Source organism: Cyprinodon tularosa, unplaced genomic scaffold (assembly GCF_016077235.1).
Source record: "Cyprinodon tularosa strain WSP-4 unplaced genomic scaffold, ASM1607723v1 ctg546, whole genome shotgun sequence".
NCBI classification, from domain to species: domain Eukaryota; kingdom Metazoa; phylum Chordata; class Actinopteri; order Cyprinodontiformes; family Cyprinodontidae; genus Cyprinodon; species Cyprinodon tularosa.
The window spans coordinates 470,829-483,803 of NW_024039281.1; the positions used below are offsets into that span (position 1 = coordinate 470,829).

At 45.2% G+C, this 12,975-nt stretch overlaps 2 protein-coding genes across 2 annotated transcripts; both read right to left on the reverse strand.

Annotated features, from left to right (window-relative positions):
* Nucleotides 1-1,139: 1,139 nt before the first annotated feature.
* emc9 (ER membrane protein complex subunit 9) lies at nucleotides 1,140-4,635 on the reverse strand. The gene is made up of 6 exons (XM_038304897.1): nucleotides 4,375-4,635; nucleotides 4,082-4,284; nucleotides 3,274-3,350; nucleotides 3,119-3,188; nucleotides 2,925-3,019; nucleotides 1,140-1,785 (listed from the first exon to the last, which is right to left on the reverse strand). The coding sequence occupies exons 2-6, from the start codon at nucleotides 4,274-4,276 to the stop codon at nucleotides 1,605-1,607; spliced, it is 618 nt and encodes a 205-aa protein (XP_038160825.1). The 5' UTR covers nucleotides 4,277-4,284; nucleotides 4,375-4,635; the 3' UTR covers nucleotides 1,140-1,604.
* Nucleotides 4,636-9,927: 5,292 nt separating this feature from the next.
* On the reverse strand, nucleotides 9,928-12,675 carry LOC119796378 (basic proline-rich protein-like). The gene is made up of 3 exons (XM_038304887.1): nucleotides 11,893-12,675; nucleotides 10,773-11,851; nucleotides 9,928-10,705 (listed from the first exon to the last, which is right to left on the reverse strand). Exons 1-3 carry the CDS (start codon nucleotides 12,295-12,297, stop codon nucleotides 9,928-9,930), a joined length of 2,262 nt encoding a protein of 753 aa, XP_038160815.1. The 5' UTR covers nucleotides 12,298-12,675.
* Between the last annotated feature and the right edge of the window lie 300 nt (nucleotides 12,676-12,975).

Consider the following 12,975-nt stretch of genomic DNA (forward strand, 5'->3'; position numbering starts at 1 on the left):
CTGTAAAAGAAGACATGAAGGATGCATATTACAACGTCTTTAGACTTCATCACCTGCTGCCAGAAGATTTCACCTAAATAGATACATTGTTCTACTACCATTCAAGAAATAGTGCTTAATATTATCGCGTTCACAACAGTCTATGGCAAGCTGTTTTCATATGAAGTTTACCGAATATGTCCATTTCCATTTTAAAAAAAATGGCATTCTCCATATCTAGAAGACATTCTGGATGTCTAGAAATTAATTTCAGATCGCCAATTCCTAAGATTACTGGTCAGGATTTGCATTATTTTTACTATGAAAAAATGTTTTGTCTGTTTGGTGATCATTGATGAATCATGTCAAGCTTCTAAATGTCAAAACAGACATTTGTAGATAAATGGTGACTGGTCGAATCAGTGCTCCACTGATGATGGCTTTTCATACTTCTTACACATGTTCTAATCTCTGAGTGGTTCTACTTGGAATTGATTGAACTCATTCATAGCGGCTGTGGTTAAACCGAAAACTCAGATTTCCCGGCTTTAGGCTAGATGGATTTAAGAGTTGCAGATTTGAATCTGAGTTTGTTAAACCTGCTTCGCACACGGACCCCTGGGCTGGTGCCAAATCTCGTTGAGCTGGATCTCATGTTACAATGCTGAATTTTGGGGATGACAAACAGTTTTTAGAAGTAATTCTTTCAAAAGCGTCTCTCTCTGAATGAGTTTGGTGAATAAATTGCAGTTCCAGCTTTTCTTCCCAATTTTTGAGAAAAAAAACTAGACAAGCTTTTTTAACAGTGTGTCTCAGGCAATTCATTGACTTTGTTTTACTTTTCTTTCAGAAAATTACAAAAAAATAAAACTCAGAAATGAGCTAATCTGAATGTGGGAAACAAACATTGAAGGCAGTCTGAGCAGAAACCATGTCTGATGTTGGTGTAAAATGTAAATACGGGCATATGGCACTAAAGCTTCAAAATGAACCTAATTAGATTTAACTCCTTTCAAAGGTTTGCTAGAGTTCATATATTGAAGGAAGCAGATTTTTATTTGAGCACTTAATATGAAGTACTAGAGAAGTTCATGCTAAAAGCTACATAATCCAGGACTGAAACAAACATGAAGCTCATTTATTTATCTATCTATTTGATACAGATGGAATAAAAAAAAAAAAAGGTGTTTATTAGGGTTAAACAGTCGTAACAAATACATTTAGAGACGGAAATAAGAGGGTGTGAATAATTAAGCACATCCTGCTCAGTAACTTTTTTTTAAATTAAACATTTAGGGCTTAAGTTAAACTTTAAAAGTTATTTTTTTAGTAGAAAAGCTACCATTGTTTCCTGGCAAATGGACATGCTGCCGTACAGGAAGAATGAGGTGGAACTAGAAATAAAAACAGGAGGATTTTTAGTGTTAAAATTAGAATTTTTTATATTGAATTTGGAGTTAAACACGTCCGTTTCTGTGGTTGGCACGTGGAGGAAATAGAGATCAACCGAGATGTAAATATTTCATTTGTGCATGTTTGTCTTTGTTCTGCCAGGAACAAAAATAAAATTATTTTTCCTGGGCTCTGCTTTCCTGGGGGTGTTTGTGTCGGGCGGGGACGGGGCATCAGATGGTGCCGTTGGCTGGTGAGGAGAGCTCTGCTATCTTGGCGTTGAGCGTCTGATTGGTCCAGTCCTTAGTGATGTCGTCCAAATGGCCGTCAAAGTCAACCAACATTGCGTGGTCCCCGGATTCCAGCATCTGGCTGGCTATGGCCCGTGTCTCCTCCCACTGCCGCAGCATGATTCTGCAGAGGAAGTGACATCAGGCGGCATGAAGGGCAGCAACCGTTGTAAAAGAAAAACTTCAGTGGACAAAAAAGTGCTTGATTAAAACAAACTAAGTAGCTCAGTTAAAATCTTGTCAATTTCTCTTCCTCACGTTTTGATGCTTAAAGTAGTTGGTTTAAAATGCATGATTTTAAGGTGGGAGGAAGTTAAAATAAAAAAGTTTCCCCATTTTTAAAATCTGGAAAATGTTGCATGCTTTAGCTATAGTCAGATTTAATAGCTCAAAGGTCTGTTGACCTTCAGACTGATTTAACTGCCTGATGATGCTCTCACCTATGCCCTCTGCTGGCCATTCTACAGATCCTCACTCTTTGCAAACCAAATGATTTCTGCTCATGCCATTTGTTTACATCACATACAAATCTATTTCCTAAATCTCTCAGAAAATTCTTATTTCAACTTTTCTCATAAGCAAATTTTAAATTAAGAGACGTGTTTAGTCAAATGGATCGCCAGTCAGAATCTGGTTTACTTCCCAACTGGAATACTTTTTATACTTTTCTCCCTAGATCAGGGGTCTTCAACGTTTTTCCAGGCCAAGGACCCCCAAACTGATGGCCTGATGGAGCGGGGACCTCCTAATTATATATAATGTATGAAATTGTGTTATATCAAACTGGTCCTATAGTCACTCTATTACAGATGGAGTAATGTAATGAAAGTAATTCCTCCCTGGGATTATTAAAGTATTTCTGATTCTGATTCCTGGTTGATGGGACAGGTGTTGTGAATGAAACGGTGCCCAGATTGAAAGAGCTCCTGTGTGTCGCTGAATGTGAGCATTGATGACTGAAAGACATCTTCTGCCTCCATTTATCTCTTTACTACAGTGTGTTGAATTCATGTTAATGTGTATTTAAAGACATTTCAATTAGTGGAAAAAATTGCAGGGGGGAATAAATAAAAAAAAAGTCTAATCAAAACTGTTGCAAACTGTTGCATGCGGTACCTCCGCGGACCCCCTGTTGAAGACCTCCTCTCTAAGCTATTGTTTTCTCGCTTGTAGATTTGTATTGACTTTGACTCCAGTAGCAGGCTACACACTGAGTGTTTTGATTTTATTTCAGATGCCGCCTAAGCTCCACTCGGTTCTTACGTGTGTTTGTCTTTCAGGACCCATTTTGAGTCCTTGCGCTCGTACATGACGATCGGTGGAACCCGATAATCTGGAGACATCTTACTGCCGTCCAGCTGCAAGGAGAGGGAGACAAATTCACAGCGTTCAGTCGTTGAAAATCCTCATCCATCCCAAAGGCATAATTAAAGCAGTTTAATTTCTGTAATTCCTACCATTAACAACACTGCGTTCTCAAACTGCTCAGCGATCTTATCGGCTATCTTCAGAGCGCAGGGCGTCGGGCTGCAAACAAACACAGGAAAATACAAACCTGAGTACCGGACAGTACAGAAGAACAGCTTCAATCATGGAGTTTTTATGAACTCACCTGCTGTCTGATGCGCAGGCGTTGGCTTGATAATATCCTACTATCCTCTGCTGAGTCTGAGAGCACCAAACATCCACCTGGTAAACAAAAGAGCAACAACTGGTAGTTTAGCCATTTCATTTCAAAGGACTTCCCCAGCTGGACACACATCTGGTGCTTAAAAGGCCTCTAAAGATCCCATTAAATAACTGATTTATCCACACTTGCTAAAAAAAGATAGAGAGATAGAAATGTAGATAAATATCTAGAGATAGATAGAAAGATAGATAAATATCTAGAGATAGATAGAAAGATAGATAAATATCTAGAGATAGATAGATAGATAAATATCTAGAGATAGATAGATAGATAAATATCTAGAGATAGATAGATAGATAAATATCTAGAGATAGATAGATAGATAGATAGATAGATAGATAGATAGATAGATAGATAGATAGATAGATATAAAAAAACTGATGTTTTAAGGTAGGCTTCTGGTACCTTCTACCATTGCTGCTACTCTTTTTTTCAAACACTTTTTCCTTCCACTCAACTTTCCCTGGTTTTACTTAGAGCAGTCTGTTAATAATTAACTTCAGGGGTGACATTAAGATTTGCCTTACTGTGAGGGTGTCAGTGCCCGTCTTTTGGAGAGCATCCTTCCTTTTGATGCCATAAAAATATACTATAGTTCACCTGAATGCACATTTGTATCAAATATGACCCTAAAAAACACAGTAACCCTCCTCTTATTCTGAATCTCCATATAATAGACTGGGATCCTTTAAGAAGTGGGCCAGGAACAGAGCAGTAAGACCCAGTGTACCTGAGTGAGGGCCAGCTGGGTGATGGGAGCAAGAGGCAGGTGGGAGTGAAGCAGCGGCACGCAGTCAGTAACGCAGACAGCGCCCCCTGCCGGACCTGAAGAAAGCAACAGCCCGTTGACGCTGCAGCGGGGGAACAGGCAGGGATGAAGGTACATCTTCACATAAGCCAGACAGGACAGCTCCACCTCACCCATGCTTGGAACTGCAGAGGTGCAGCACAGCGTTAATGCATCACAGGAGGACTGAATTCACACGGAAACCGACCTTCCCCTATAAGCAGTGGTATATTTACCTAGAAATAGACCCAGAAACGTCCCGGTTTGGCTGCTTTGACAGCCGGATGAGAGTCCTGTAATGTCCTGTGGTTAGCATACAAGCCAAGTCGGTGATTCACGCGACTTTATATCCAAGTTGGATCACCTACAGATGTTACACAATACACAAAAATGTCCTAAAATAGCAGATAAAGGACTTTATGAATCCGACAAAGGTCTATTTCACAGCTAACAGTCTCACGAATGAATGGCGTCTCATCCGCAGTTACTAGCCCCGCCTACAGGAAACACACTCTGATTGGTTACCAGCTCCTCTTCTGTAATCTGATTGGTGCAGAATCAAGTCTCCCTGTTCTCGCTTTAAGCGTCATTCCCAACAATGTGCGCCCTCTATAGGAGAGGAAGAGAAACAATCCCGCTCCACAAAAACATGAGGCCCAACATTCTTTATGGAGGACCAATCCTGCCATAATTAAAAATAAATAGAGAAATAAATAAATGCTCCAAAACTAAATAAGCATACAATTAATTGCCCCCCCAAAATACAATAAATAAATAAATGTAGCAAGAAATGAAATTATTCTGTGAGACATAAATATATGAATCTCTGAGTTTATTCTCCTTGTTAAACTTTGCCTTATCTATTTATTGCGCCTTATGAAACTTCAACTTGATTTATTCATTACTTATTTTTTTAAGTATTTATTTTTGTGCATGGTGTAATATTTTTGCCTGTTTTATTCTTCCTCTAAGACACACCTCTTCTGATTTGCATAATGAGGCAGAAATGCATACAGAAATGTAAAACACCAGGCAAAAATAAATAAATAGTGATATAAAAAGGGTGGAAAAAATACAAAGAAATAATAATCTAGACAAAAATATTATCACATGCAAATAAATAAATACTTAAAGAAATAAGTGATAAATAAATAAAGTTGAAGATTATAATGGACAATAGATAAATAAGGTAATTATAAAAAAGGCGAATAAATAAATAAGCAACATAAAAGAGATATATACATTTATGTCTCACTGTAAAGTTTAATTTCTTCCTACATGTATTAGTTTATTGTATTTTGGGGGCAATTAATTGTATATTCTTTATTATTTATTGAGCATTTATTTATTTCTGTATTTATTTCTAAATATGGCAGAGTTGGTCCTCCATAATGCTTTTACTTTAATGGTAAAAATAATTGTATGCACTGACCATTCTTTGGTGGTACATTACTCTGTCATGTTCAGGAAATATCTGAGACTTCAAAACAAAATGTGAAACAGAATTATGCCAGGAATTAAATGCTATATTTTTAAATCATAGTGTAAAGTAAGTGTAAATCCCTTTTATTGTCCCACAATGGGGAAATTCCCTCTCTCTATTTAATCTATCCTCTAGGGGAGCAGTGGGCTGACATTGTGTGGCGCCCGGGGAGCAGTGTGGGGTCCAGGAATCCAGGGTGGAGGCTTTCAGGATCGAACTGGCGTGCTTGCAACCTTCTAAGAGCACAATACACTGCTCCAACCCACTAGGCCAATACTCCACATTATTCAATCTAAAGCAAACATTTAATTGTAAACATAAGACATTTAACAAGTAGGGAAGAGGATGGCGTGTCGGCACAGTGCTGTGGTCTCTGCATTTACTCCTTATGGGAGTGAGTAGAAAAAGATTTCTTCAGTCAGGCTTCAGTAACCACTGATTCTGGGCTGCTGGGATGCAAATTATGTTTGGGCACAAGTCTGTGGATCCACAACTCACTTAATTATATCTAAAATGATAAAGTATTGCTCTCTTTTTTTCTTTTAGTTTAAAAAAAAATACTTTTCCCCCATGAAAACCTGTTGAATTCACTCTGAGCAAATCTGGTCTAGAAACACCATAGTAGATATTTGCAGGTCCTGCATCCAATGCTTCGAAGTCTCTTCCCAAAGGGCTGCAGATAGAACAATCCATGGTGGGGGTGTGAGGGGTCATTTATGATGTTACGGGCTCGGGACACGCAGCACTGGGGTGAAATGTCTTTTATGGAGGGAAGAGAAGCCCCAATGATCCTCTCTGCTGTTCTCAACACTCTCCTCACTGTCATCCAGTCTGAGGCTGCAGCCTCCACACCACACAGTGAGACAGCTGGTGACAACGCTCTCTGGTGGGATATGTAATTCACTTTTGACTAGGCAAAATATAACATATTTTGAATAGGAGTTTTGACTTTTGACAAAATTATGTTGCAGATATCAGTAATGAATATTCAGTCTGGTTATGTCTTAAAACAGCTTGTCATACATGTGAGCACAGCGGTAAACTTAATCGCACTTCCTAATAAAACAGGAGAAGCTTCTGCTTGCTGGTTCCTGGGAGTTATATGAAATATGGAACACGAAATGAGGAAATCAGCATCAGCAGATCTGCTATAAGTTGGGCCAGTAACGCCATGTGCTCTTAGAGCTGATAGATGGCTCTAGAACCAGTCCTGTCCATATTCCCAAAATACTATTTTAGTTTCTTATGTACACTTGGCACAGAAACCATAACCAGAGATGGCAAAAGTACTCACTTTCCGTACTTGAGTAAAAGTACAGATACTTGTGTTAAAAAATACTCTGATAAAAGTGGAAGTACTGATTAAACTTCTTTACTCAAGTAAAAGTAACAAAGTACAGGCTTGTAAATTTACTTAAAGTATAAAAGTAAAAGTAGAAACCACTTTTTTCATGCGGTTGCCTACATTTTAAATGGATGTCTGCCAATAGGACTAGATCTCTGTTGTGTTCATTTTCAATCATCGCGTCGTCCATGATACTATGCTAACGCCACCGCCACCAAGCTGCAATGATTTGCCGCGAATGAATACCGCCGAATCTTTCGATTCATCTTGTAGTGGTGCGTCAAATGCAACGTAGATTCCCATCCAATTAGATTGAATTTGGTATTGATGACGTGAAAAATAATAATGGTAACTCCATTGAAATGATTCAAAACTAAAGTAACGAGCCAATTTTTAAAAATGTAAGGAGTAGAAAGTACAGATATTTGTGTAAAAATGTAAGGAGTAGAAGTAAAAAGTCGCCATAAAAATAAGTAGTAAAGTAAAGTAAAAATATCAGAAAAATCTACTTGAGTACAGTAACGAAGTATTTGTACTTCGTTACTTCCCATCTCTGACCATAACCAATTAGCCTATTTGATCTAGTTCAATTTCATGGTTTTATTTAAACATTAAAAAATGAATGTGTTGCACTTTTATCTTCAGTCGTATTGGGATTGGATCACTGTTTTCATCTGCTAAACAAGGAGGACATTTTTGGTACCCATCAATTAAAGAAAAAAGTCACACACAAAAAACATGAATCTGAGAAGTGATACAAAATTCTGAACTGAAAACAATGAAAGCCAGGACATTGGTTTTAGTATTTTTTATTTTTTGCTTTTAGTGTTGCACCAATACCAGTATCGGGCAGGGCTCCGATCCAGCACTAAAATGGTGGTATTGGTGAGTACCAACAAATAGGGCACCGATATCATTTTGAGAGCCAAATGTTTATTCTACCAGTCACCCATTCCAGGTAGAGAATTAAAACTTCTACTGGATTCACTTCCTATGAGTCTTTTTCCTGATTCACAAAGCTAGGCAGCAGCTTGACAAAACCATGATGGCAATTATTTTACATCCAAGTATTATGCAGTTCTTCATATATATGGACACACATCAGTTTCAAACAGATGGTATCGGCCAATACTGCACAGCCAGGTATCGGGGCCTAAATATAGCATCGCGCTAATTGCTTTTTAATGGAACGATTTAAAAAAAATTTAACTTGAACAGGCCTGGACAGAAATGACAGTACCCTTAACTTAATATTTTGTTGTACAACCTTTGGAGGCAATCAAACCATTTCTGTAACCGTCAACTGTCTCAGGTTTGAAGAAGGCATTTTCCAGCAGTACATTTCAGCTCCTTCCAAAGAATCTCATTAGAATTTCTGTCTGATCCTCTGAACTTCATCCTTAATCAGACATTGATATTTTCCCCTCTTAGCAGTTACTTCAGATTACTGGTGGTCCAAAGTTCATGATTGGGGAAACTTCTGACCAGCGTTGGAATATAGACCAAATCCCAAACCTCCCCTAAGCACTAACCCTATACTATCAAGTGTCACTCCCAATGAAGCCACACTTGCAGCTGTGGAGGGCGCCTTTAAGGTGTGGTGTACAGACAAGAATGTGATAGCCTCTTCCCTCCATCGGAAAAGCAAAGCAGTCGTTTCTATGGCAACACATTAACGTGCCGTGTGTGGCTGTAGCTTAGCATGAAAAACATTTAAACCCTTAAAACAAATTTATACAGTCAAATATATACATGACGCTTTGTCATACCCCACTTGAGGTTTTCTGTTATTCTACATTCAGAATGCATGTTCTAGAGGCAGCAGAAGCAGCTGGTTTACATGCAAAAGTCAATGGTTGACAAGCATCAAAAGGTCCTGCAGCGTGTTTTGAGAAGCAGGAGCAGCGCCTCAAGAGTTGACGTGCTGCTCAAGCATCTGGAAAAACTGAACTTCTGCTGCTAAATGCATCACAGAGACACCGATGTGGGAGTTGGCATGGAGACAGCACTGCCGATGCAGATTGCTATGATCACTCCTCTAAAACAGTTTAATGCCAATAATCTGAAAAGGTCAACCTGCCGGAAAAATATGTTCGCTTTTATTATTCTATTGCTTATAGTTTGGATTGCATACATGAAAAACGCCTTTCTGTCGCCACGAACATTAGTGGAAAACTCAGAATAGGTGATCGGGTCAGAGGCTCCCGTTCAAGGGGATTTCCAGTGACAAAGCAGACTGTACGGAGGTCTGAGCGGCTCTGACAGCGAAACAATCTTTGAAGCAGGATTGTAAATCTGGATGGACTGCACAGGTTAAGTTTTCAGGTGGCCTTTCACACTTTGCTTTTTAAATACTTAAACCAGCAAATATAGCAAAGCTGCTCTATGCCATTGAACACAGGAGCAGCAGAATATACACTTTACTGGACACTCTTGATCAAAGCTGCTCGTCACACATCTGACCTTAACATGATAAAAAAACGGTTTTGCCGCTTCCAGCGCTTGCGGTGTAACTAAGATGCAAACCAGCAAAACTTGCATTTGGATGCAAGAGTTTCCTCAGCGTTAGGCTGCCGTTACACCCACTGACAAATTTCAGCAAGCTAGCACCGATACAGACCCTTTTAGGGCTCAACGGTCCACACTCTGGGACAGTCTTTAATATGGCAGACCCTCATGGGAACGCACAAAGGATTAGTGCTTAGGAATTCAGGCAGCGTTTTCTACACAGATGTTTGTGGTTATACCCCAGGGAAATCACCCACTTTTAGAAAATCTATAGAATAAATCCTATTCATTTCTGAGCCCAAATTTCTGCAATTGGACCTCAAGGGCAATTATACCAATGGCAAACTGTATATATATATAAAAAACAGTTTCTAGGAACAAATTGATAGTTCACAGCACATTTTATTTTTCACCTTTCAACAGCACATCCAAGTTTTTAGGTGTCGACAAAATTCATGAGTGCCGCCTGTTGGACGGACTCGTCCTGCTGAAAGTAGCAGGTTTTTGGGGCAGTTTGATATGGTCAACATGCTTCCTGCCCAAGATGAATTTCTGTTGGGGATTCATGGGCTGCTGCAACAGTTTGGGGGCGCCCGGCTGAGGCTGCTGGGGCGGGTAGACGAACGGCTGCTTGGGGGCGCCCGGCTGAGGCTGCTGGGGCGGGTAGACGAACGGCTGCTTGGGGGCGCCCGGCTGAGGCTGCTGGGGCGGGTAGACGAACGGCTGCTGGGGGGCGCCCGGCTGAGGCTGCTGCGGCGGGTAGACGAACGGCTGCTGGGGGGCGCCCGGCTGAGGCTGCTGCGGCGGGTAGACGAACGGCTGCTGGGGGGCGCCCGGCTGAGGCTGCTGCGGCGGGTAGACGAACGGCTGCTGGGGGGCGCCCGGCTGAGGCTGCTGGGGCGGGTAGACGAACGGCTGCTGGGGGGCGCCCGGCTGAGGCTGCTGGGGAGGGTAGACAAACGGCTGCTTGGGGGCGCCCGGCTGAGGCTGCTGCGGCGGGTAGACAAACGGCTGCTTGGGGGCGCCCGGCTGAGGCTGCTGGGGCGGGTAGACAAACGGCTGCTTGGGGGCGCCCGGCTGAGGCTGCTGGGGCGGGTAGACAAACGGCTGCTTGGGGGCGCCCGGCTGAGGCTGCTGGGGCGGGTAGACAAACGGCTGCTTGGGGGCGCCCGGCTGAGGCTGCTGGGGCGGGTAGACAAACGGCTGCTTAGGGGGCGCCCGGCTGAGGCTGCTGGGGCGGGTAGACAAACGGCTGCTTGGGGGCGCCCGGCTGAGGCTGCTGGGGCGGGTAGACAAACGGCTGCTTGGGGGCGCCCGGCTGAGGCTGCTGGGGCGGGTAGACAAACGGCTGCTTGGGGGCGCCCGGCTGAGGCGGGTAGACAAACGGCTGCTTGGGGGCGCCCGGCTGAGGCTGCTGGGGCGGGTAGACAAACGGCTGCTTGGGGGCGCCCGGCTGAGGCTGCTGGGGCGGGTAGACAAACGGCTGCTTGGGGGCGCCCGGCTGAGGCTGCTGGGGCGGGTAGACAAACGGCTGCTTGGGGGCGCCCGGCTGAGGCTGCTGGGGCGGGTAGACAAACGGCTGCTTGGGGGCGCCCGGCTGAGGCGGGTAGACAAACGGCTGCTTGGGGGCGCCCGGCTGTGGCGGGTAGACAAACGGCTGCTTGGGGGCGCCCGGCTGAGGAGGGTAGACAAACGGCTGCTTGGGGGCGCCCGGCTGAGGCTGCTGGGGCGGGTAGACAAACGGCTGCTTGGGGGCGCCCGGCTGAGGCTGCTGGGGCGGGTAGACAAACGGCTGCTTGGGGGCGCCCGGCTGAGGCTGCTGGGGCGGGTAGACAAACGGCTGCTTGGGGGCGCCCGGCTGAGGCTGCTGGGGCGGGTAGACAAACGGCTGCTTGGGGGCGCCCGGCTGAGGCGGGTAGACAAACGGCTGCTTGGGGGCGCCCGGCTGAGGCGGGTAGACAAACGGCTGCTTGGGGGCGCCCGGCTGAGGCGGGTAGACAAACGGCTGCTTGGGGGCGCCCGGCTGAGGCGGGTAGACAAACGGCTGCTTGGGGGCGCCCGGCTGAGGCGGGTAGACAAACGGCTGCTTGGGGGCGCCCGGCTGAGGCGGGTAGACAAACGGCTGCTTGGGGGCGCCCGGCTGAGGCTGCTGGGGAGGGTAGCCGAACTGCTGCTGCTTGGGGGCGCCCGGCTGAGGCTGCTGGGGAGGGTAGCCGAACTGCTGCTGCTTGGGGGCGCCCGGCTGAGGCTGCTGGGGAGGGTAGCCGAACTGCTGCTGCTTGGGGGCGCCCGGCTGAGGCTGCTGGGGAGGGTAGCCGAACTGCTGCTGCTTGGGGGCGCCCGGCTGAGGCTGCTGGGGAGGGTAGCCGAACTGCTGCTGCTTGGGGGCGCCCGGCTGAGGCTGCTGGGGAGGGTAGCCGAACTGCTGCTGCTTGGGGGCGCCCGGCTGAGGCTGCTGGGGAGGGTAGCCGAACGGCTGCTTGGGGGCGCCCGGCTGAGGCTGCTGCTTGGGGGCGCCCGGCTGAGGCTGCTGGGGAGGGTAGACGAACTGCTGCTGGGGGGCGCCCGGCTGAGGCTGCTGGGGAGGGTAGACGAACTGCTGCTGGGGGGCGCCCGGCTGAGGCTGCTGGGGAGGGTAGACGAACTGCTGCTGGGGGGCGCCCGGCTGAGGCTGCTGGGGAGGGTAGACGAACTGCTGCTGGGGGGCGCCCGGCTGAGGCTGCTGGGGCGGGTAGACGAACGGCTGCTGGGGGGCGCCCGGCTGAGGCTGCTGGGGCGGGTAGACGAACGGCTGCTTGGGGGCGCCCGGCTGCTGGAAGACATGGAGTTGTTGCATATTGGTTGGGTAAGCCAGATATTTCACTGCAGCTGGGACCGGTTGTATGTTGGCATTACTGTTTTGCCAAGGCCTTTTTGGTCCCTGTAGCACATAGTTGCTAGACTGGGGCACAGAGGGGGCCTGGCGTGGATAACTGGGCCCCCTCTGAGGTGGGGTACCTTGATGCTGTAATGGATTTTGTTCCAGTCTAGGGCCCTGTGGTAGGTAGCCATAATACTGGTTAACAAAAGGCAGGTTTGGTGACAGTCCATCAGGTACAGGACCCCCAATTGGGAAGAACGGCTCAACAGGAAACCTTTTTTCCTTAAATACCGACTGATAGGCAGGGAAGCCTTCCCCATGTCCATGTTTAGCAAAGCTGGATCCACCTGTTCAGAACAGATTAGTTGCCACATAAGAATTTAAAGTTTGGCCGAGCATTTTTTGTGTTCATTTTACTGATGGTACTACAATACTCAAGTTCACCTTTTACTTGACATTGTCCAACAGCAAATATGAGGGACAGAAAGAGCCTAGAGGAAAAAAAGAAAGTTTCAGTAAACTCCAATAATAAAAATGAAACTTCTGAACTACCTCTACATAAACAAATTAATGAAAAGAAACTTACCAAAAGAAAATCTCCATGACTTGAGCCACATCAAGCAGCCAATTCAGTAGTTTTT